General features: G+C 39.0%; 5 protein-coding genes and 1 non-coding gene across 6 annotated transcripts; 3 read left to right on the top strand and 3 right to left on the bottom strand.

Moving 5' to 3' along the window:
- Positions 1–677: 677 nt before the first annotated feature.
- On the top strand, positions 678–5,458 carry eat-2 (Neuronal acetylcholine receptor subunit eat-2). The gene is made up of 6 exons (NM_064558.6): positions 678–955; positions 1,309–1,702; positions 2,260–2,566; positions 3,169–3,365; positions 3,671–3,913; positions 5,269–5,458. The coding sequence occupies exons 1-6, from the start codon at positions 852–854 to the stop codon at positions 5,446–5,448; spliced, it is 1,425 nt and encodes a 474-aa protein (NP_496959.1). The 5' UTR covers positions 678–851; the 3' UTR covers positions 5,449–5,458.
- An 843-nt stretch (positions 5,459–6,301) lies between these two features.
- xrn-2 (5'-3' exoribonuclease 2 homolog) lies at positions 6,302–16,568 on the bottom strand. The gene is made up of 7 exons (NM_064557.8): positions 16,262–16,568; positions 15,641–15,931; positions 14,070–14,732; positions 12,692–12,953; positions 9,524–9,917; positions 7,670–8,093; positions 6,302–7,025 (listed from the first exon to the last, which is right to left on the bottom strand). The coding sequence occupies exons 1-7, from the start codon at positions 16,547–16,549 to the stop codon at positions 6,420–6,422; spliced, it is 2,928 nt and encodes a 975-aa protein (NP_496958.2). The 5' UTR covers positions 16,550–16,568; the 3' UTR covers positions 6,302–6,419.
- Y48B6A.25 lies at positions 12,734–12,881 on the bottom strand. The gene has a single exon (NR_101770.1). It is a non-coding gene; the product is annotated as an Unclassified non-coding RNA Y48B6A.25 (non-coding RNA).
- A 198-nt stretch (positions 16,569–16,766) lies between the features above and the next one.
- rpl-37A (Large ribosomal subunit protein eL43) lies at positions 16,767–17,042 on the bottom strand (the record flags this gene model as incomplete). The annotated part of the gene is made up of 1 exon (NM_064556.7): positions 16,767–17,042. The coding sequence occupies one exon, from the start codon at positions 17,040–17,042 to the stop codon at positions 16,767–16,769; it is 276 nt and encodes a 91-aa protein (NP_496957.1).
- Positions 17,043–17,962: 920 nt separating this feature from the next.
- Positions 17,963–21,087, top strand: bop-1 (Ribosome biogenesis protein BOP1 homolog; the record flags this gene model as incomplete). The annotated part of the gene is made up of 5 exons (NM_064555.6): positions 17,963–18,133; positions 18,185–18,336; positions 18,402–19,092; positions 19,663–20,571; positions 20,880–21,087. The coding sequence occupies 5 exons, from the start codon at positions 17,963–17,965 to the stop codon at positions 20,979–20,981; spliced, it is 2,025 nt and encodes a 674-aa protein (NP_496956.1). The 3' UTR covers positions 20,982–21,087.
- Positions 21,088–22,204: 1,117 nt separating this feature from the next.
- W03H9.1 (Zinc finger PHD-type domain-containing protein) lies at positions 22,205–24,994 on the top strand (the record flags this gene model as incomplete). Its single annotated transcript, NM_064554.2, has 4 exons — positions 22,205–22,411; positions 22,457–22,540; positions 22,588–23,326; positions 23,373–24,994. 4 exons carry the CDS (start codon positions 22,205–22,207, stop codon positions 24,992–24,994), a joined length of 2,652 nt encoding a protein of 883 aa, NP_496955.2.

The raw sequence follows: 24,994 nt of genomic DNA, 5'->3' as shown, positions 1-24,994 counted from the left end.
TTTCAGGCTCTTCGTCGTCGGAACTCAGAATATCACAGTTTTACGCATTTTCAGTTAATTTTTATTGATCATTCTTCATTTGTCTTGTTTATTTCTTCCATTTTCCGAGGATAAAACATAGAAAATGAAGAAAATCAGTCAAATAATGAGAATAAATTTAAAAAAAAAATAAGTAAATAAATAAATAAAAATAATGCAAGCACGCTCCACCGAACAAACCCAATTGGCGGAAATTCAAAAATAATTAGGTGAAAACTGTTATTTTTCCAATTTTCAAAAAATCATATAAAATCTAGAAATTTTTTTTGAATTTTTTAATCATGATATTTGGTCATTGTGGCCCCATAGGCGTGTTTTAAAGTAATTTCCCCACTGAGCGTAGTCCACCTTTAAAGTAAAAAACGTGATGAAATTTGCCCGAAAAATTTTAAATCCCACCAAATTTTTTCTCAGAAATTTGTCATCTGACGACCCTTTCTGCTCAGGTAATATTTACCTGAAATTCTTTAAAAATTTCAAACTGCACGAAAACACTTCAAAAAACCGACTTAAACCCCCCGAAAACCTTTAAAATCCCAGTTTTCTCAAAATAAACAAGTTGTATCATCTTTGTTTGATTACGGCATGACACCAGTACTAATCGGAAAAGTACACAATGTTAAGCTCTATGAAACATTAACAGAAATCAACAGCTAGTCGATTTTCATCATCGAAAAACTCCTAATTTCCCCGAGTGTTCCCACCCAACTTCTCATGACAAGCTTGGTGTGCAACTTGACACCTCTCGCTTAAGTGGATCCCCCACACAGTGCGAAACATTGCGATAGTTATTACATGTATTCGTGAGAAAAATGACCTTGAAAATCGCATTTTTCACACTAATATTGCTTGTTTCTATCGAAAGAGTGTATTCCAGCGACGAGGAGTACCGTCTGCTAAAGGATTTGCGTGAGGGGTGAGTTTTTGTAGTGAAAATCCGTTAAAAAATGTTTAATGGAAAATCACTTCAAATCTGGTGGAAACCTATCAAAAATGAGTAACTTTCAAAAAGATTAAACTTGAAAATTGAACGCTTGCAAATTCGCTGCATTGCACTATTGAGCAACTTTGTGGTTTTGATAATAAACATTGAAACATTTTCAAGTTTAAAATGCAACGCTCTGTGGCACAGAACTACGCTCTGTGGCACAGAAAAGATTTTCTTTGGTTACTTAAGGCGTACGAGCCTTCCTAGTTTCTGTACTTTTTTGCAGGCGTAGAGGCCACCTTGTAAGCAGGCGTAGGCAGGTAAACAAACAAATTTTGCAGGTATGACCCAGTAGAACGGCCTGTTGCGGATCACCGCAAGCCTGTAAATGTGAAACTTCGCCTGATCCTCCAACAACTGGTAGACGTCGACGAAAGAAATCAAGTGATCACCCTAGTTGTCTGGAATCAATACACGTGGAATGACTACAAACTACGATGGTCTCCTGAGGAGTACGGTAATATTACTACGTTGCAAATTCCCCATGGTACACTATGGAAACCCGATATTCTGTTATTCAACAGTGCGAATGAGCATTTTGATGCAAGCTTCCCTGTGCATATGGTAGTGTCGAGTAATGGAGATGTGCTCTTTGCACCGCCCGGGATTGTGTCATTCTCGTGCTCACTTTCCATGACATGGTTCCCGTATGATCAACAAGTTTGCTATTTGAAGGTTAGCCAACTCTAGAGTACTCCTACAGTACCCCTATAGTACAGCTACAGTACCTCGCACTATCCCTCCATCAATTAATTTTACAGTAATCCTACAGTACCCCATACAGTATCACTACAACACCTCCTACTATCCCTCCACCAACTACTTCCACAGTTGTCCTACAGTACCCCTACAGTATCACTGCAGTACCTACTACTATCTCATCACCAACTACTCCTACAGTAATCCTAAAGTACCATGCACTATTCCTCCATCAACTAACCTTACAGTAATCCTACAGTACCGCTACAGTACCTCATACTATCCCTCCACCAATTAATCTTACAGTTGTCCTACAGTACCCCATACAGTATCACTACAGTACCTCCTACTATATCACCACCAACTACTTCTACAGTACTCCTACAGTACCTCTATAGTGCAGCTACAGTACCTCATACTATCCCACCAACAACTAATATTACAGTAATCCTACAGTACCCCATACAGTACCTCTACACTGCCCCCGCCATGCAATATGAACATATCAATAGTAGAAAAAAATCCAATTACAGTTCGGCTCCTGGACGTACGGAAAAAAGCTCGACCTCCAAATCGACGACTCTGACCTTCCGGACGGACACAAAATGGATCTACAGTACTACATCCCGAATGGCGAGTTTGACTTGCTCGCCACGCCCGCATTCCGAAAATCCACGACTTTTCTCGACGAGACCTACGTTGAATTGTACTTTCACATGCATTTGAAACGGAGAACAATGTATTATGGATTGAATTGGATTGTCCCATCGATTTTGATCTCGTTGAGCAACATTTTGGGATTTACGATGCCACCAGAGTGCGGAGAAAAGATTACACTACGTGAGGTTTTTTTTCGGAAAAAAGGTCCTACTATTACGGTACAAATCCCTAATATCCTTCTACCAACCAATCCTACAGCAATCTCACAGTACTCCTACAGTACCCCTACAATAACTAACACTATCCCACGACCAATTAATTATATAGTAATCCCACACTATCCCTCTACCACGCAATCGTACAGTAATACTACAGTATCCCTAAAGTACTCCTACAATACTTAACACTTTACTCCCACCAGACAATTCTACCGTACCTCCACAGTAACCCTACAGTCCCTTTGCACCATCTAGATTACCCCTATACTATTCCTCCATCAGCCTACCATACAGTAATCCTACAGTAACCCAACAGTTATCCTATGGTACCTCCCACTATCCCTCCACCAACTAATCTTACAGTACCCCTACAGTAACCCTACAATAACTAAAACTATCCCACGACCAATCAATTCTACAGTAATCCCACACTATCTTTCTACCACGCAATTCTACAGTAATCCTACAGTACCCCTACAATAGCCCTTTAACAACCAATCCTATAGTACCCCTACAGTACCCCTATACTATCTATGAGAAGTAAATTGAAAATTCACAATTCAGAAATCACAAACTTCCTATCCGTGATGGTATTCCTCGCTATGGTGTCCGAAGTGGCTCCGCCCACTTCTGAGTCAATTCCCATAATCGCCGCGTTTTTCTCCTTATCTATTGTAATTCTGGGGCTCTCGATTTGCGCAAGTCTCATCATCGTCAACATTTTCTTCCGGCACCCAAAGACTCATCGGATGGGCGACTGGGTGAGCAATTTTGAAAATTTCTACAAAAAAACCCCCGCCGGGGTTCTGGTTATCCTCATTGAACTTTTCGCGCTCCATTGGCAATCGCCTGGGGGACAACGCGTGGGAAAGTGTCGTGTACTCCACACGGATAAATACATTTAGTTTTACAACTGAACGCGAGCCGCGACGCGACACGCAACGCGTCGTAATTCTACCCCAGATATGGAAGAGTCAAAATGGCATAGTTCGGCCTGAACTCTTAAATTTCAATTCATGAGGGAAGCCAGAAATCCGTAAAAAAAAAGAAGTTTAATAAGTTTCAGACCCGCTACGTGTTCCTTGAATGGCTTCCATGGTTCCTGTTGATGAGCCGCCCGGAGCACACATTCTGCAGACCGCGGCGAGAAGAGGAGAAGAACGATGAAGAAGCTGGGGGTGATGGCACGAAGTTGCTTGAAAACCAGCAACATCAGCCACGCCCACGACTTTTGGTGAATAGTCAGTTGGTGATGGACTCGACGGTACCCTACTTGGAAGAAATTATCGGCTACTTGAAGGTTTTTAAGGTTAGTTCTTGATCTACAAAAAAATGCGGAAGCTGAGACGCAGCGGCACGGCGTGTAAATTGGCTACCTCTGGCCTAGAAAAAAGCTTGAAAAACAAATGTACGCAATTATAAAAATGCGCGTGGTGTTTGCGGACTTGACTACCGTAGTCCACATAAATTTTAGCAATTAATACATCCCGGTTTCGTTTTATATGAAAATATTGTTGAATTTAAGCAAAAAATGCATTAGTTTCATAAAAAAGAATAAAAGAAACACTAAAATTATATGAAATTCAAATAAAAAAAATATGAACTACGCATTGAAAAGCAGTTTGAAGCTGCATTAAGGAACGGCGCTTTTAAGTGTAAACTTGTGACGGCGGGTACACATTTTATGTACTTAAATTGTTCAAAAACCTTCATTTAGTCAATTGGTGAAGTTTCAAAAACTTTGTGAGTCTAGTTTTTGAAAAAATTTAAAATTTGTGGCAATTTTACCGATTTTTCGTGAATTTCCGAGCTAAAATTGAAAAATTCAATGTGAACTTGTGACGGTTGGCATGGATTTTATGCACATAATTTGTTCGAAATAGTCTACCGAGTAAACTGGTAAAGTTTCAAAAACTTTGTGGATCTAGTTTTAGAAAAAAGTTCAAAAAAGTGCCAATTTTGTCGAATTTTCGTGAATTTCCGAGCTAAAATTGAAAAATTCAATGTGATCTTGTGACGGTGGTTATGAATTTTTTTTTTTGCACATAATTTGATTATAATAGTCTACTGAGTAAACTGGTGAAATTTCAGAAAATTTGTGGATCTAGTTTTTGAAAAAAATTCAAAAATGTGCAAGTTTTGACGCATTTTCCTAATAATTGCCTAACAAATCGAATTTCCACCTTTATTTAGGAAAATAATCGTTTTTAAATGTGATTTATTCATCTTAAAAACAATTTTTTGTATATTTTTGTAGTTTTGATCCATTATGATGTCTCATTCATCGATTTTCAATGGCATTAAAAATTTAAATTCAAATTTCGCGCGCTTTGCCGCGGCCATAGGCCTAGGATTCTCACTTTTCACTTTTCGCTAGGCCAGATGCACCAATTTACACGCCGTGCCACTGAATACATAATTTTTTTTCACTTGGAAATTGTTTTAGCATCTGCAAAAAGTATTTATTTATCAGTTTTAATAAGAAAAAACGAAAAAAAAATAGATGAAAAACGAAAGAAAACAGGCGGAAAACAAAGCAAGATAAATGGCCGCTGAAACTTGTCGGCCCCTCGGCCATGGCCTAGAAACCACTTTTCCTCGTCCCTCGTGAGGAAAAAGTTGCAGTGTGACACCACGTGCATCTCTAAGAGCTCATATTTCCAGGCAAAACTCGATGACGACGAGGAGGAGGAAGAAGAGATCCTGAACTGGAGATTCATGGCAATGGTGATCGATCGGCTTTCTCTGTTCCTCTTCACTGGTCTTATATTCGGCACCACAGCACTTATTTTCGCATTCTGCCCGAATTTGTTCACGGATAGTCCGATTGTTGATATTGAATAAACAGAATACATACACACACACGTGGTGTCTATAGGTATGCATATGCCTATGCCTATGACAATGCCTATGCCTATGCCTTTGCCTATGCCTATGCCTATGCCTATGCCTATGCGTATGTCTATGCCTATGCCTATGCCTATGCCCTATGCCTATGCCTATGACAATGCCTATGACAATGCCTATGCCTATGCCTTTGCCTATGCCTATTCCTATGCCTATGCCTATGCCTATGCGTATGTCTATGCCTATGCCTATGCCTATGCCCTATGCCTATGCCTATGTCTATGCCTATGCGTGTCCCACATACTCACATAACGGGGCATGATGATCTACAATTAAATGCGGGAATTGAGACTCTGGGCGAAAAATTCCCGCATTTTTCGTAGATCATACCGTTATGGGGCAGTCTGACACCACACCACGTGAATGCATTTTTCGCGCTCCATGGACAATCGCCTGCCGGACAACGCGTGGGAAAATCGAGTACTCTACACGGCCGCGACGCGCCCTAAATCTACCCCGGCCGAGTCGAAATGGCCTAATTGCGGAAACTCTTCCATTTCAAAATATGAGGGAAGCCAGAAACGCGTAGGCGTATGTAGGCGCAGAAATTCCTATATGTGCCCCTGCCTAAAAGGTGATCTACAAGTAAATACAGAAACAAGGCGGTAGGCAGGCGTGTAGGCATAGTAGGCATAGTAGGTAGATATGGGTACGCGTAGGCAGGGGACAATTTTCTCTTGTGGCCTAGAAAAAAAGAAAAAAGGCGGAAAACCTCGGCCACCGATTTTTTCTTCCATTTCTAGAATCAGACTCCGTATCCGTGCTATTTGAAACTTGCACTTTAAGAAAAAATAATTTTCAGGATATTTATCAAGTAATAAATAGGGCAAAATTAAAAAGCTTGAAAAGGGGAAAAAAGTGAATTAAAATAAAATTACAAAGAACAAAGATCGACTGAATGCTGATGATTATCTCCATGATGAATTTCCGTGATAGCCTCCACCTCCGCCACCTCGATACGGTGGTCTCTGATATCCCGGTGGCCCACCACCACCACCTCGTCCTCCACGTCTCTGATCCTGATTGTACGGCTGGTGGTAGGATCCTCCACCACCACCACCACCACCTCCGCCGCCGCCGCCATAACCGCCTCCATATCCGCCTCCTTGATAGCCTCCTTGACGCTGCTGCTGCTGATCATGGTATCTCTGGGGACCTCCACCGTCTCTTCCTCCGTAGTTTCGGCCGAAATCTTGACGATCGTTGTATCCACCACCACCACCACCACCGCCTCTCCGATCATCATAGCTATTTCCTCGGTATCCGCCGCCGCCGCCACCACCACCTCTCACATAGTGATGCACCTGTCGATGGCCCGATTGATCCAGGCTTCCACGTGGCGCGTTCCGATTGAAGCCCACTTGCGGCTGATACCGCCCGTCTCGTCTATCATTCCAGTCGTCGGGTTTCAGCGTTTTCTCGGGCTCCTTGGCTCCGTCGAGACGGAGTGCCGGGAATATGTAGTCTTGTGGGTACTCGGGATCTTCGTAGAGCACACATATTCCGCAGTTGGTCTGGAAAATTGAAATATTGAAATAGATTTAAAAAAAAAAGTTAATTTGAGAGCTTTTTTTAAAGTAATTTTTGAGGCACCACGTTTTCGTAGATCTTGTTTTGGTAGAACTTGTTTTCGTGGGTCTCTTATTTTCGAATAGATCTTGAGAACGTAGTGTCTTTAATTTTTTCTCTTTGAAAATTAAAAAAAAAAAACATTTTTGTACATTTTTTTTTCGGATTTTCAGATTTATCGGGTATTAAAATTCGCCTTAAAATGCGAAATTCCAACAAAAAAAGGAATTTTAAAGCAAATTTGATTTTTTTTAAATCATTAACTGTCAATTTTAAAAAATGTTTTTTTTGTTGTGGGAATTATGAATTTTTTAAAGGCTTTTTATCGCAAAAATGAGCCAGAATTTCAAAATTTATTTTTTTTTTTCGTTTTCCAATGGGAATTTGAGGAATTTTCAACTATTTTTTGCCATTTCAGAATAGAAGAATATCAGATATTTATTTGCTTAAATTTCAGCTAAAAATTTTTTTTTTAATAAAAATTGATTTTCTAAAGGGATTTGAGCTCAAAATGATGACCAAAAAGCATTTTTTTTTTCGGAAATTTCAGCTATTTTTCGCCAAAAATTCAAATTTCCGCATTCCGCACCGGCAAATCCTGGCATTCATCGTGATTGACAGGCGATACGAACGGCAATCCGGGCGCTGTTGCCGTAGAATCATAGGCGATTTTTCCGCTAACTCCGTTCAAAAGCGTCGGATCCAGTGGAACCAAATCATCGGATTTCGACTCGGCGACTTGTTGAAAGAACTCGAACGACTTGTGATTCCGTCCAATGAAAATTCGATTCGGTCCACGTGTATTTCGTTGCTTTTCCTCGGCGGTCAGTGTTGGATAGACGGATTGTAGGGTGGCGAGAAGGCGAGTTTCATCGACAAATGGCAGAAGAGCAACTCCTTGCCACGCGTACTTCTTTCCGTTGAGATCGATGCGAAAATCTGCTGGATAGAGATCGATAATTGGAGAATCGTCTTGAATCATCAGCTTTTGCCATTCCACTGGGAGATGTTGTCTGGAATTGGGAAGATTTTAGTGGAGAAAAAATATGAAATTTCACTGCAACTTTTTTCAAACGAGGGCCGAGAAAAAATGCGAAAAATCGGTGTTTGCACACAATACACCGCATTTTACGACATTTTGTACTTGCTTTGTTTTCTTGCGTTTTTCACCGATTTTTCCCGTTTTTTCTTATCAAAACTGATAAATAAATATTTTTTGCTAATGCTAATATAATTTCCAGATGAAAAAATTATGTATTTAGTCGGCAAGTAGCGGTGAAAGTGGTCAATGTTATATGATGGATTACGGGAATACTAAACCTAAACTTTTTTCCAAACATGATAAATATACTGCTTAGATGCTGAAACTACCTGATTTTCATAACGAGACCGCTGAAAAAGTTTTGAGATTTTTAAAATTCAACATTTTGTGCGAAAATCTCTACTTTTTCACCAAAAAAGTTGAATTTTGAAAACCTCAAAACTTTTTCAGCGGTCTCGTTATGAAAATCAGGTAGTCTCAGCATTTAAGCAGCATATTTATCATGTTTGGAAAAAAGTTTGGGTTTTGTATTCCCGTAATCCATCATTTTACATTGCCCACTTTCACCGCTGCTTGCCCACTGAATACATAATTTTTTCACTTGGAAATTGTTTTAGCATCTGCAAAAAATATTTATTTATCAGTTTTAATAAGAAAAAACGGGAAAAAGCTGTGAAAAACAAAAGAAAACACGTGGAAAACAAAGCAACATAAATAGCCGCTGAAATTTGTCGGGGACTCGGCCATGGCCTAGAAACCTTTTTGCCTCGTGAGGAAAAAGTTGCAGTGAATTTGCTTGTTTTAGAAATTTCTGAACATTTTTAATTTGAAAACTGAAAAGTAGAAAACTAATAGAAAATCATGAAACTTTGTTCGATTTTCAGAAATCGATCGAGGAAAACTTTTTATTCCAGAATTTCGGCGAAAAAACGGATTTTAGCACTATTTTTTTTCCAGATTCTTTTTAGCTTTTACATCAGAAAAAGAAGCCGAATTTCCGACACAATTTTGAATAAATTACCAGGAAAAGCGACACTAAAATAGCTCAGAAAACAGCTCAATTTTTTCAATATTTCCACAGATTAGTGGGGAAAATTGACAATTGATTTTTCGATTTTTCTTTCGGGTGTTTAAGAATTATTTTAGAATTTCCGGCAAAAAATTTTTTATGAAAATGAATTTTTTCGTCGAAAATTGAATTTTGAATCAGAAAAATCGAAAATAAGCCGAATTTCCGACAACTTTGATCAAATTAACAGGAAAATCGATTAAAATAAAATTTTTTGAGCTCTTTTTTCCAATATTTCCACAGATTTGGCTCAAAAACGTGATTTTTGAGCAAAATTTCCTTCAATAAATTGCTCTAAAATCTCAAATTCCGTAGAGACTTTTCCTCCTTACTTCGACGCAGCCGGAAAAACACTCATCAGCTGCTCCAACGGATTGAACGGCTTGGTAGGCCTCGTAAAATCGGGCTGAAACTCTCCGACAGTCTCGAAATCGCTGGCAAACGGTGCATAATGATACGGGAAATACCAATCCCAGCTGGCACATCCTTGATAATAGTACCGTAGTACCCAGCAGAGACCCTCCACATACGCCCACGCGACACGGTGCCGAAACTCGATATCGTCGGATCCGACGTCGAATTTCGCTCGGTAATATCGATCCTTCCAGCCTGATTCGTAGAGACGAATGTCATCTTTTGGTCCTTCATCTTCCTCTTCTTCAGGCTTTATCAGTGGCTGCTCGGCTTTTCGTTTTCTTGACGCAATGTCTGCTGGCGATTCTTCACCTGAAAATTTAACAAATTTAGGAAAAACATTAATAGAAATGTTAATTACATTTTAAGTTAAAAATCCGCATTTTTCCGAATAAAAACCCCCTATATTGCAAATTTTATACTGAAAAATTAGAAAAATTGGACAATTTTTCATAATTTTGAAAAGGGGAAATACTAGAAATTTCGTTTTTCGATTTTTCAATGATTTCTAAATTTTTTTCAACGAAAATCGCGGAAAATACGAAAATTGCCGATTTTCACATAATTTGAGCAGTTTCAATCACAAAAACCATGGAAAAAAGTGCTGAAATAGGCCGAAATTCGAGATATTTCGGTAGTTTTTCTCGCTAAAAATCGAGAGATTGTAAGTTAAAAACTCCCAAAAACCAGACAAATCAGACATTTTTCAATGATTTTAAGCACAAAAAATCATGAGAATTAGCAGAAATCGCCAAAAATCGAAATCGATACATTTTCGACGAAAAATTCCAAAAATCACAGAATTTCGGGGTAAAAGCCGGAAAAATGCTGAAATTGGCGAAAATCTAGTAGTTTTTAAGGGGAAAAGTTCTGAAAATCACCGAAATGAGCGATTTTTCGAAGACTTTCAGCACAAAATCATGAAAATTAGCCGAAAATCGATACATTTTCGACGAAAAATTCCAAAAATCACAGAATTTCGGGGTAAAAAAACGGTAAAAATGCTGAAATTGGCAAAAATCTAGTAGTTTTTAACAAGGGAAGTCTTTGAGGGGGTCCGTAGATTTGGGGTTCTCATGCTAAAATTCCTACAGAAGAGTGTTAGTTATGATCTCTCCAAAAAATTTAGCTGCCCCGGTCAAGTTTCAGCAAAGTTATGACGTTTTGAAATTTCAGTTAAAAACACCATTGAAATCCACTGTCTTACCATGCAATCCACGCAAATCTCAGCTTGCGTGACCACCGAAAATGTGACACCCACCACATTGAGTTGAAAAATGTCCTCGGTGGCCGAGTTGGGAGTGCGCGCGTCTGATAAGATTTAAGCTTTGGTTCGATTCCTTCTATTTTTGAAATATTTTTGTAAGTTGAATAAAGTTTTAAACAACTCATTCAAACATTTTTGCGCATTTTTAAAGTGATTTTATTCTTATTCGGGAACCTAGAATCATTGTCCGCACTTTTTGGAAATTTTTATTTTTTTCATTTTTGCTCAAAATTTCTTGATCAACTCCAAGCAAAAAATTCAAAAAATTTCATTTTTCTAAACAATTATGAAATTGCTATGTTGTTGTTAAGAAATGTATGAAACGTACATTACACAAGTTTTAACTCTCTATTCGCAAGTAAACCGTCGAAATGATCTACATCTCACGAACTTTGTGCAAATTATTTAACCAACTTTGAAGTTGCATAACTTCGTTGAGATAAATTATTTTGAAAAATGATCAACTAACAAAATGTTTGTTGAATAACAGTGAACAAAGTTTTAGTTATAAACTTTTTGATACCTCCAGCTACAAAGAAGAAAACAAGGTTGGCATTTGGCTAGTTTTTCTATTAACATTGTGTTTTGGAAAACGGTCACAACTTTTTGGTGGCTGAAGGTATCAAAAAGTTTATAACTAAAACTTTGTTCACTGTTATTCAACAAACATTTTGTTAGTTGATCATTTTTCAAAATAATTTATCTCAACGAAGTTATGCAACTTCAAAGTTGGTTAAATAATTTGCACAAAGTTCGTGAGATGTAGATCATTTCGACGGTTTACTTGCGAATAGAGAGTTAAAACTTGTGTAATGTACGTTTCATACATTTCTTAACAACAACATAGCAATTTCATAATTGTTTAGAAAAATGAAATTTTTTGAATTTTTTGCTTGGAGTTGATCAAGAAATTTTGAGCAAAAATGAAAAAAATAAAAATTTCCAAAAAGTGCGGACAATGATTCTAGGTTCCCGAATAAGAATAAAATCACTTTAAAAATGCGCAAAAATGTTTGAATGAGTTGTTTAAAACTTTATTCAACTTACAAAAATATTTCAAAAATAGAAGGAATCGAACCAAAGCTTAAATCTTATCAGACGCGCGCACTCCCAACTCGGCCACCGAGGACATTTTTCAACTCAATGTGGTGGGTGTCACATTTTCGGTGGTCACGCAAGCTGAGATTTGCGTGGATTGCATGGTAAGACAGTGGATTTCAATGGTGTTTTTAACTGAAATTTCAAAACGTCATAACTTTGCTGAAACTTGACCGGGGCAGCTAAATTTTTTGGAGAGATCATAACTAACACTCTTCTGTAGGAATTTTAGCATGAGAACCCCAAATCTACGGACCCCCTCAAAGACTTCCCTTGTAAGGGGAAAAGTTCTGAAAAAATCGAAACGAGCGATTTTTCGAAGACTTTCAGCACAAAATCATGAAAATTAGCCGAAAATCGATACATTTTCGACGAAAAATTCCAAAAATCACAGAATTTCGGGGTAAAAACGGGAAAAATGCTGAAATTGGCAAAAATCTAGTAGTTTTTAGGGGGAAAAGTTCTGAAAATCACCGAAATGAGCGATTTTTCGAAGACTTTCAGCACAAAATCATGAAAATTAGCCGAAAATCGATACATTTTCGACGAAAAATTCCAAAAATCACAGAATTTCGGGGTAAAAACGGTAAAAATGCTGAAATTGGCAAAAATCTAGTAGTTTTTAGGGGGAAAAGTTCTGAAAATCACGGATTTTTCGATTATTTTCAGCAAAAATCAGTCCAAGACTCTAGAAAAAGCCGAATTTTCCGACAATTTCTACCTTTCACATTGAGCAAAGCCTTCAAATTCGCCGCAGCCGTTTCATTGGCATCGTTGGTGAACTTCATGGCCGTCTGCCTGGCTTCCGAGGCCATCTGCCTCGTCGACTCTCCCGAATGATGCATCGGAGCCGCCATCGGAGCCAGAATCCCGTGCGTCGGCACAAAAGCCGGTTGTTGACCTCTTCCTCTACCACGACCACGACCTCCTCTTCCTCCTCCTCCGTACATCTGCATTCTCGCTTTCTTGTTTCGCTGATTTTCCTGAGAAAACGGGGGGTTTTTCGGATTTTCAATAATTTTTTTTTTGATAATTATGAATAATTTCAAGCGCAAAACTATTGAAAATAGTCGAAAATTCAGTTTTTTTTGGGGTTTTGTATAGCCGGAAAATGGAAAAATTCCGTTTTTTCGGTTTTCCACAGCCAAAAAATCGAAATTTGGGTTTCATAGCCGGAAAATCAAAAATTCCGCTTGTTTACAGTTTTTCAGAGCCGAAAAATTAAAAAAAAAACCGTTTTTTTTTTCAGTTTTCCACAGCCGGAAAATCGAAATTTGGGTTTCATAGCGGGAAAATCGAAAATTCAGTTTTTTTTTTGGGGTTTTGTATAGCCGGAAAATGGAAAAATTCCGTTTTTTCGGTTTTCCACAGCCGAAAAATCAAAAAATTCCGCTTTTTTCGATTTTTCGTAGCTGGAATATCAAAAATTCCGCTTTTTTTCGATTTTTCATAAACGAAAAATCAAAAATTCGATTTGTTTCGGTTTTCATAGCCGGAAAATCAAAAATTCCGTTTTTTTTTCAGTTTTCCACAGCCAAAAAATCAAAAATTCCGTATTTTTCGGTTTTCAGAGCCGGAAAATCAAAAATTCCATTTTTTTTTTCAGTTTTCCACAGCCAAAAAATCAAAAATTCCGCTTTTTTCCGGTTTCATAGCGGGAAAATAAGAAACTCTTTTTTTTTTTTTTGGGTTATTCATACCTTCGGTTTTCCGGTTTCTCCGGTTTTCCGGTCTCCGGTTTTCATAGCCGGAAAATCAAAAATTCCATTTTTTTTTCAGTTTTCCACAGCCAAAAAATCAAAAATTCCGTATTTTTCGGTTTTCAGAGCCGGAAAATCAAAAATTCCATTTTTTTTTTCAGTTTTCCACACCCAAAAAATCAAAAATTCCGCTTTTTTTCCGGTTTCATAGCGGGAAAATAAGAAACTCCGCTTTTTTTTTGGTTTTTCATAAGCGACAACAAAAATTCCGTTTTGTTTTTTCGGTTTTCCACAGTTGGAAAATCGAAAATTCCCCTTTTTTTTCAGTTTCTCAGAGCCGAAAAATCAAAAATTCCGTTTTTTTTTCGGTTTTCTAATGTCTCAGCGACACATCCTTGCCTGGAATCGCTCCTCATCCTGCTGTCTTCGCTTGAAAATCTCATCTTCGACGCGTCCGAGCCCCTTCATAATCATCTCGACCCGATCGAGCTCCGGGATCCCGTCCTTTGTCAGATAACCTTTCATCTGGTAGACCATCTCCTTATACAGCTTAATCAGTCTGTCAATTGCCCCTTCTCGGATCTCGAGCGATGGTAAATGTGGAAGGAAGTCGTTTCCGACGAAGAAGCACAGGAAAACCCAATCATCCAGAGCCCGCTCGACGTCGAATTTAAATGGAAGATTCGGCATTGAGAGCTCCTTTTCCAAGTACTCCCTGAGCACCGGGATCCGTAGAAAAATGAAATTCTTCTCTCGCTGCTCCGGCTTACAGTAGTCATCGCCCAAATCGGTCTCATTTTCGGCGCCTCTACACTCCTTCAGCTCATGACCGTACTGACCGCATAGATCACAAGCCCGCGGCTGATTCGGCACGAACTCCTCTCGGATAATATTGAAGTTGGCCTCGTGGGTGGCGATTCCGAGCATAATAAGGTCGGCGTCGGCTCCGCAGAGGCAGTGGACGGTGTTCGGGTCGTGAGCCGGGTTGCCACGTTGCTTTCGGACGTAGTCCATGATCTTGTGCTCGCCTTCGCCGGGAACATTCGCGTCGGAGAGGATGATCTGGAAATTTTAATTTTATTTTTAAAAAAATTTTAATTTCGAACCCAATTTTTGCTCATTTTTTGGTACAAAAAACAGAAAATTTTGATTGGATAGGTGAATTTTAGGGATTTAAGTCTCATTTTAGGCACCAAAAACCGAAAATTTTAATACAAAAGCAAAATTTTCGTTGTTTTGTCGAATTTTCCAAACAAATTGGACGATTTTCACCTGTAAAACCTAGATTTTTCGCTTTTTCTCTGTTGGGAATGAAATGTTGAGTTTATGTTTTCATTTCAAAGAGATAAAAATCAATTTCAAACGAAAATTAGCCAAAAAATGATAGAATTTTCGTAAATAAACATATTTTTCCGATTTTGAGCCCGAAAAACCATAAAATTTAATTAAAAATCAACTTTCTCGTCAAATAAAGCAAGATTTTTGGTCTTTTATCCAATTTTTAAAATAAAATGGACGACGATTTTCACTGTAAAAACTATATTTTTCGCCGCCATAACCATGTTGGGAATGAAATTTTGAGTTTATTTTCGAATTTCAAAGAGAGAAAATTCAATTTCAAACGTAAATTACCCGAAAATGTGATAGAACGTTCGGAAAAAAGTTTATTTTTCCGATTTTAAGGGCAAAAACTCAACTTTCTTGAATAAAGCAAAATTTTCGGTGTTTTGTCTAGTTTTTCAACTAAATTGGAGGATTTTCACTGTAAAAACTAGAGATTTCGCTTTTTTTTCATCAAGTTAATAGCTAGTTTTGTAACTTGGAGTTTTGCTAAAATTAAAAATGATGTTTCCTTGATTTCTGGCAATTTTCCGGCACATTCTATAACAAAAATCCACTGAATTTCCTTAAAATAGGGACTGTCAGAGTCAATTTTTCATCGAAATTCTCGAAAATTTCCAACTATTCACCTCAATATTAGCCCATGACGCGTCATTAGTGACCCGATCATGAATATAATATCGAAGAGCATCGGCGAGTCGAGCCATAAATGGTGTTCCAGGAGTAATACAGTTACTATCGAAATGAGCTTCTTCTTTCTTTTTCGGTGGCACAGCGATGCCTTCGGCCATCAATCGATTTCTTTGCTCTTCGATGCTCGCCTCCTTTTCAGCCATCTCTTTACTCGCCCGGAATCGACGACTTCGCTGCTGGTTCATCTTGGCTCGCGGAGCAACTCCATCGATCGCCATATAGAGAAGCTGGAATTTACGGGGGGTTTTTTCTAGCAAAAATCCATGTGGCGGGACCTTTTTCCAGAGTAGATTTTAAAGCTAAAAATGATTATTAACGTTAAGTGTTGAAGTATTCCGCGTCTTTTTGCTTAAAAAATGTTGAATTTTTGAGGTTTTGCTACCTTTCATTGAGTTCTTCACGCGAAAATCGCTATTTTTCACTATTTTCTAGGTAAAACGCTGGTTTCTAGCGCCTGGAAAATGCTCTTTTTGTTCAGGAAATTCATCAGCAGCGACCCTAGGCGACGTGGATCGTGGTTGGGACCCATTTCCACATTTTTTGAGGATTTTCCTTACCCTTCGCGGTCTGACAATCGAATAAATGCGATCGATGTACTCGAAAATGAGCGCGAACATCTCATCTTCGTTCTTCGGAGCCGGCCTGTCTTCTGGATGGGTGCACGGATGGATAATACCGTTCATATCCAGGTATAGATTATCAAACTCCTGGAAATTCGGATTGGGCTGTGTACAATCTACGGGGACCCGGTTGCCATCCTGGTCTCGCTGACGATCTTCATTGGCATTCACCACGGTTGCCGGATACTTTTTAGTCAACCATCTGAAGAATGCGGGAACTCCCATTCTCGGAGTTTTATTTTCTCTAAATTATCAAATTGCTTTTACGGAAGGAGACGAACGGAGAAAAAGTATTAGACGAATGAAGCGAGGTTAAGCTCGAACATGACGGAGGCCCCGTTCGGGGGATTAATATGTATTAAAAAGAAGTAAAAAAAAAACAAAAAGGCGAATGTAGAACACATATTTATATGTGAAAAATTAACAACATTCAAAAGGATAATTATTCCTTAAGATCTCTCAGTCTTCTGATGGTGGATCTGACGGTAGCGGCGGTGACGGTTCCGTAGACGTAGGCTCCTCCGGCGACGACCTTGTGGCACTTGGCACAGTTCCAGATTCCGGTGGCCTTTCGCTTCATGGCCTCCTTTCCGCAGAACGAGCAGGTGTAGCGGGAGTGCTGTGCGACTTCGAGCTTCTTGGCCATCTTACGGAGGGAAGCACCATAACGGGTTCCGTACTTTCCGACGATTCCGACCTTCTTAGTTCTCTTGGCCATTTCGACTGGATTACCTGAAAAAAAGAAATGAGTGGTTTGCAAAAACAGAAGTAATTAATAGACATAATTTTGAGCGACGGAGCATTGAAAAATCGAAAATATAAACCAATAAAGCCAACTGCATTTTTGGAAGCGAGATAGAAGGATTAAGAAAGGTGAAATGTGTTAACGAGGAATAAAGTAATAAACAAGTTAACCGATTCAGCCTAGTGCGAAAGTGTTTCGAAAAAATACGAAATTTCCAGCAGAATTTCTACCAACAATCTAAATTCTATGTAAAGGACATATATTCATACTTCAAAGTTAAGAAATGTAGAAACGGTAAGAAGACGAGAAGAAAAAGTAACATTATTTTTCAACTGACCGCCAAAGCAGCAAAAAAAAGAAGAAAATTAAGGATATTTGAAGTTTTGAAGCCATGAACCAGAATATTCAGATAATTTAGATCGACAGAAGGATCATTTGTAGACTGATAACGCAGTTCGAGTCCTAATTCTTTTTTAAATCGTCAAACAGAAAAGTGGAGAAAATTTCGACAAATAGGCGGTAAATCAAGGGTTCTACTCGCAAATATTCAAAAATAAGCTTACAATTCAACAATTCTGATGGAAAATATTACTTTTATGAAAAAAAAATCGAAAAATTCAGCAGCAAAAAGGAAAAACGTTCGAAAGAGAAATTGAAATCGGAAAAATGTTGGGCCTAAAATCGCGACGCACTACGGTAGATGCAACGCGTGTCTCAATGGAGCGCGCTTGCACGTTGAGTTTTCTAGTCCCCCAACTTTCGCAATTAATTTTTCGAATGGAATTTCTTAATTTTCTCTTTTTCATCGATAATTCTTTACTTTCGCTTAATCTTTCTTCAATTTTCAAATGAATAATTCAAATATAACACTTAAATTAATATATTTCCATCAGATGGCTTCAACGTCGGCGGCAACTCCGCTGAAGAACAAGCGAAAGTTTGAAAATGGGAAAAAGAAGCCAAAAACGCTGAAAGACGAGTTTGGCGAGAAGCTCGACATCAAACCGGTGATAGTTCCTCCAAAGCCTGCAGACGAGTATGATTATGATTCTTCTGACGAGGAGGTTGGCTTATTTTTCATATTTTAGCATAAAATATATAATTTTTTGTTTAAGGATCTGCGAAACACGATTGGAAACATTCCAATTAAATGGTACGATGATGAGGATCACATTGGATATGACAAGTTTGGAGAGAAAATCGCAAAACCCGCGAAGAAAGGAGAAATCGAGACTTTCCTGGAGAAGATGGAAGATCCAGATTACTGGTAATTATGTGGTTAAAATCAATAAAATAAAGTAATTTTATATTAATTTTTTTAATTTTTTTCAGGCGAAAAGTGTTCGACAAGCAAACTGGCACTGATGTGAAGCTTACCGATGAGCAAATCGAAAAAATCCACAATATCGCGACCGGAAAGTACCCAACAATCGGCTACAACCCATACGAGCCGTTCCTCGACATTTTCTCCTCCCAAAAAGAAATCCATCCAATCGATAATCGTCCAGAACCTAAATCCAGATTTATCCCATCTAAAGATGAAATGCGAATGGTGTCCCGTATGGTCCACGCCATCAAAATGGGCTGGGCTAAGGGGCCGCGAGCCAAGAAGGAAGAGCACAAATCCTATGATCTCTGGGCTTCTGAGGATGCTCTTGACAATGTGACAAAGTCCCAGCTCTCCAGAATGCGTGTGCACATGCCGGCTCCGAAGGTGGCTCTGCCGACGCACGCCGAGTCCTATAACCCGCCGGAGGAGTACATTTTCGACGATGAGGAGCGCAAGAAGTGGGAAGAAGCTGAAAAAGAGGATCGTGTGCTCAACTTCATGCCATCCAAGTATGATGCTCTCCGCAAAGTTCCACAATACGACAAATTCATCACCGAGCGATTCGAGCGATGTCTGGACTTGTACCTGGCGCCACGTCAGCGAAAAATGCGAATCCACGCGGATCCGACGGATTTATTGCCGGATTTGCCGAATCCTAATGATCTACGCCCGTTCCCGACTACTCTTGCTTTTGTAAGGGTTTAAAAGTGTTGAATTTTATTATAATTTTCCCTGAAATTGGAAAAAAAACTCAATTTTTGGTCCAGACTGCTGCAAAAATTCATTGCCCGAAAATTTTAGAAAACAACTTTTTTGCAAATTTTTTTTCTGAAAATCATAAAATTTTTCATACAAAAATTGTCAAAAATTCGCTTCCTTTTGCACTAAAATTACCAGAAACCCCTCTAAAAACCTATAATTCTCAATTTTTAGTTCTTGCAGGCCAGTTTTTCGCTAAAAAAGCCGCATTTTGATTCTATAATTTGGTTTTTAAAGTTTTTCACACAATTGCAAAGAAAACCCGGAAAGTTTAAAATTTTCGCAATAAAATTTAATATAATTCATCATTTTTCATTATTTTTTTTGGCAAAAATCACAAAAACTCTTATAATTTCTCTCTGAATGTCCAAAAAAAAAACCAAAAATTCTCAATTTTCCATTATTTTTTAGCAAGCATAACATAAAATTCTCACTGTTTCGCTCAAAATTTCCCGAAAAATCCCAATTTTTCACCCCACAACCCAATAACTCTCAAGTTTTCAGTACATGCGTGGTCACACCGGCCAAGTCCGTGCAATCACCGTGGAGCCCGAGCGCGGGGAGCTTCTGGCTAGCGGCGGAGAAGACGGAACCGTCCGTATCTGGATGATCGCCACCGGCCGCTGCATCAAAACCTTCCAAATGGACGGAGAAGTCACCTCGGTCTCGTTCAGCCCAGTCGCCGACCGTACCTTGCTCGCCGTCGCCTACGAGGGCAAATACGTGGCAATTCTGAACACTGGCTGCGGAGATCGGCTTCACGTCCAGCAGACCGAAGCGTTGCTCGCCGAGACACCAACCGATGCTCAGGAGGACGGAGCAGTCGTGACGTGGAGAAAGTCGAAGGAGAAGCTGATGCTGAAGATGCCGAACGAGGTGCGACAAGTGACGTGGCACTCGAAGGGAGATTATTTTGCCAGCGTGGCAATCGATGACATCGCAAAGTCGGTCTACGTGCATCAGCTGAGCAAGGCAAAATCGCAGTGCCCATTCCAAAAACGCAAGGGACACGTGCAGGCGGTCACTTTCCACCCGACACAAGCCCGGCTCTTCGTGGCCACGAAAATCCACGTCAGAGAGTACGATCTGGCTCGTTGTGTGCTCGTCAAGAAGCTGATCACAGGATGCAAGCACATCTCCACCATGGCAACCGATGCGAACGGTGAGAATCTGTTCCTCGGAGGACTGGATCGACGCTTCTGTTGGATGGATCTGCAAATGGGCAACAAGCCGTGGAAGAAGCTGAAACATCATACCGCGGCCGTGAGAAGTGTCGCCTATCATAAGAAGTATCCGTTGTTGGCGACAGTGTCGGATGATGGAACTGCGATGGTTTATTATGCGAGAATTTATACGGATTTTGTGAAGGATAATGAGCTTTATCCGGTCAAGAGGCTCCGGGCTCATGAGAAGGTTCGTTGTTTTTTAATGCTGCAAAAAATTGAAAAAAAACGTCGAAAATAAAGAAAATGGTTCAAAAAATGCTTTCAATTCAGTGTTTTTCAGTGAGAAAACGTCGAAAACTGCAAAAGGCATTTTTTTTTTCACTGGAATTGTGAATTTTCAAGCGATTTTACGGAAAAATCGGCAAAAACTGGCGAATTTCTGTAGATTTCACGAAAAATATGCTGAAAAAATGCAAATTTTATTGTTGTTTTTTCTCAAAATATTTTCCAAAGCTCCAAAAAAAAATGTATTTTCCAAAATTTTTTCACTTTCAGACTCCCAACGACCTGTGCATGCTTCACACCACGTGGCACCCCACCCAGCCATGGCTCATCACCGCCGGAGCCGACGGAACAATTGCTCTTTTCACATATTAGGGCACCCGGCTCACCTCGTTGTTCTTTGTTTTTATTTGTTACACCTTCGTTTTCTTTTGTTATTATAATGTTCGTTTTTTTGGAAATTCTTTAAAAAAACTGTTTTTACTGGAATGTTTTATTTGAAACCTAATTGTCAAGTCAAAACTTTCAAGATTGTCACATTTTCACGGCCTCTCTCAATTTCAAAAAAAATATTTATTCCCCGTGAGAAAATGTCTCTGCGTCTCTCACGTGCGAGAGAGTATGTTTTTCGAACCGTTATTGCACTGAAAACTAAAAATAAACCATAAACGAAAGGTTTCAGTCAAAATCAAATTAAATTTGTTAGATAAGTTTAATGAAACATTACCAACTAAACGCAACAAAACTCAAACATTAAGGTTAGCTATGAATGCGTTTGTATGTAAAAATCAGAATTGGAGATTTTTAAGTTAAACTGATGATTTGTTGGTATAACCAGCAATTTTCAAACTAAAAACTGTTTAATAAAGTTTAGTGCATCGATTTAAATCAAAACACTTTTTCCAACAGGATTTATTATGCCCATGGGCGGCAATATACAAAGATAGCTTGAAAATCGACTATTGCGGGCTCCCTAGTGATGGCTGGAAAAAGAAATTCCAAAATTGATGGCCACCATTTTTTCGGCAATTTTTTTCTGGTCATTTTTCGTTTTTGATGGAAGCGTTTCGATAAAAATTGACGTCGGCATCTTCAAAACAAAAATTAGGCCTGAAAACACTGAAAATCGTCAAAAAACACCCTTTTTTGAAGGGTTTTATCAATTTTCCGAGGAGACCCGAAATCGAATCAAAAATCTGTTTCCACCAAAAGTTGCCTCGTAATCTTAGGAAGAATTTAAAACATCAATGACTCGATTTGGTTGGAAATGAGGTACGTGATCTTCGTTTTAGATATTTATACCTTATGGGATGCAGCAAGTGGTGGCTTCGCTATGGGAGAGCGTATCTTGCTAACCAGAAAAGTTATCCAAAAACTGTCAACTGGGAGAAAGTTTGTCATGAAAAGGAGAACATTTTAAAATTATGTGTTTTTAGCTTTCTTGTCTCCGTATACAGTTAAAAGACAGGAAACACCACAAGTTCAAGGAAAAGAAGTAAATTTTTTTTATATCGATAAAACGTTAAAAAGGGTTACTGTACCGTAGTCATGACATTTGATAAATTCATCTCCAAATCATTTACAAATTTTACCCCGTAATGTGTGGGAAGAAAAGACTAGCGAAAAAGCAGTTATCTAATTTCAAAGGGACTATCACGAGTGAGAAATGGAAGAAGGAATGCGAAGAGAAAAAAGGTTGTTTGTTTCGTTTAGTATATTTATTTGTAAAACGACTTTCACAGGCATACAACTTACTTAAAACTAAATTCGACGAGCTTCAAGAACAGATAGATACCGAGAAGCAGGTTTTTTAATGTCGATACAACTTAAGTATCACAGAGAAATTTTAGGCCCATGTCGATTTGGAACGGAAGCTTGTTCTATCAGAAAGTAGATGCAGGCAGTTAGAAACATCATTTGGAGAATCCGAGAAGGTAAATTTTAGTTTGTCAAAATATATTTTTCGCATAAATCAATTCAGATGAGATGTGCATTAGCTGCAGATTCAGAAAAATCGCTGAATGATTACCATGACGTACAAACACAGCTTGAGTTGAGCAATTCAGAACTGGATGAAAGGAAAAAGTTGGCCCTCGTTGATGCAATTAGACAGACCAAAGCACAGACCAAAGCTGGAATTCAACACAGGGAAGAAACTAGAAATCTAACAGCCAACAACAAACGGATCAAGAAAGAACTCGAAAAAACCGAAGACGCCAGTGCCAAAATGTTCCCATATCCCGGAAAGTATGATGACGCCCGATGTTACAACACTCGACAGTCTGTTACTAACAGGTGCATTGACTTCCTGAGGGCGGCTGGCACCAACACTACAGACTATAATGCACTTCTAAAAAATGTTGTAAGACGGTCGTATCCTGGTAATGAGTCGCCACTGCTTATGAGTCCGAAGGAAACCCTGATTTTCAAGGCAAAGCTGCACCTCTCTGAAGACAGTCTCAAAATGTCAAGAAGTCTTATTCACGAATTTTTGGGTTTCAGAGTTCTTGCTTCTAAGGATTCTGTGAACAATCTAAAACATAGTTTGAGCACTGTTGACAACTACAAAATCGATGTTGTTGTAAAAGAAAAAGTCACTGTTGGAAAAGCTACCACGAAGCATTACAGTACTCGTATATCTATAATTGATTTGATGAAGGAGCTCGTTAAGAGAACGGAATTGCTTGACCACCACAACCAACTGATTGAAAATGAAGAGAGTAAGAGTGTAAAATAAATTGTGAATATAAGTTTTATGTTTTTCAGATGAAGTCACTTTATGCCTTCAGGCTGACAAGGGATCACTAGAAACTAAGATTTGCGTTGCTATAGAAAACGTCCAAAATCCATCAATTCCCCACAATCTGTTGTTGGTTGCTATGTACGAAGGAAGTGACAGTGAAGATGAATTGCGAGAGAATGCATTGAGTGTTTTTCAAATGTGGAACGATATAACAGAGATTAACTACACTTCAAAAAACGGAAAACAAAAAACAAAAAAGGTGGTTTTGAAGTTCATAGGAGATCTGAAAATAATTTCGGCAGTGCTGGGGCACCGAGGGCAATCATGTTCCAATCCATGTTACTTGTGCGAATTAGTTTCGACTAACTCAGGACCAAGAGCGCAGTATCTAAAAGATGTTGATTTCCGTGTACAAGCAGTTCAAAGATCACTGGCAACATATGAAAGAGATGCTCTCACTGGTTCAAACGGTGTCAGGAAAGACTCGGAATCTCTTTGCAAAGTTGAACCTTGTGATTTTGCAATTTGTACAGTACACGCCAGCATGGGACTATGTGAAAGATATTTTGAAAACCACATCAACGGGGAAATCAATATAATGGACAACATTGACGTGGCGACTGGAACTACGCTGAGAAAACAGAGAAAGGAGCAAACTGAGCTTGTCAAAAAAGAGAAAGTCCAGAAAACCAGATTAGATCGTATTCTCGCTGCCAGAGAGGAAGCATTTTGTACATTTAATGCACTCAAATTAATTTCCCTGAATAAATCGAACCATTTGAAGGACGGAAGACTATGTTCATCGATGATATGCACTTTCTATCACCTACCTGTTGAATCAAGAACGGATGCAGTAGTTAAGTGCGCGCAATGCTCCGGATTCTTTCACTTTTCATGCTGTTCCATTTTTCACCCAGACGAAAAGATTCGAGCGGCACGAATGAAAAAATGGAAATGCAAGACTTGTATTAAATTTGATATGCAAATGCATCTTTCAGCAGCAATGACAGCTACTAATACACTGACCGATGAAGCTGACAAAGAGAGTTCTGAACTCACTGAGACCACACAACAAAGATCAGCTCTTGATGCGATTTTGCTTACATCAATAGGAAAAACCAGAAAACAATATGAAATTCTTCTTTCGTCATTTGGCTGCGACACACGCACTTGGTACAAGGCGTTCACGGGAAACCAAGTACGGAAAATACTCAGGGAGGTTCGGATCGACGCCATTTTCGCACTTCTAAGATACACTCCCGAGAATGCCCGAGTCATGAAAGCAATGAAAAGTATGGCAAAGTTGATGTCCTGTTCCAACAACAAAATTTATTCCGACCAAGAGATCGACTCAATCGAAGCTCTTCTGAATGATTTTCTTGAAGAAATGAAACACGCGTTCCCAGAAGAAATTGTGACTCCAAAGCTTCATCTCCTCGCATGTCACTTGATTCCGTATATGAGAGAGCATCATACATGGGGAAGATCGTCTGAACAAGCCATAGAGCATTTTCATGCTGTCATCAATAACCTCAAAACGCGTTATGCTCCAGTTCGTAATCTGGTTGACAGAGCAAGTCTTATGATCGAAGATCTCGCCATTAGAAATTGGATGCATGATACTGGTGCTCAGACAGAACTTTAG

The sequence above is a fragment of the Caenorhabditis elegans genome, chromosome II (assembly GCF_000002985.6).
Source record: "Caenorhabditis elegans chromosome II".
Classification (NCBI taxonomy): domain Eukaryota; kingdom Metazoa; phylum Nematoda; class Chromadorea; order Rhabditida; family Rhabditidae; genus Caenorhabditis; species Caenorhabditis elegans.
Note: the sequence above shows the minus strand (reverse complement) of the source record. Positions and strands in the feature narration are given on the sequence as shown.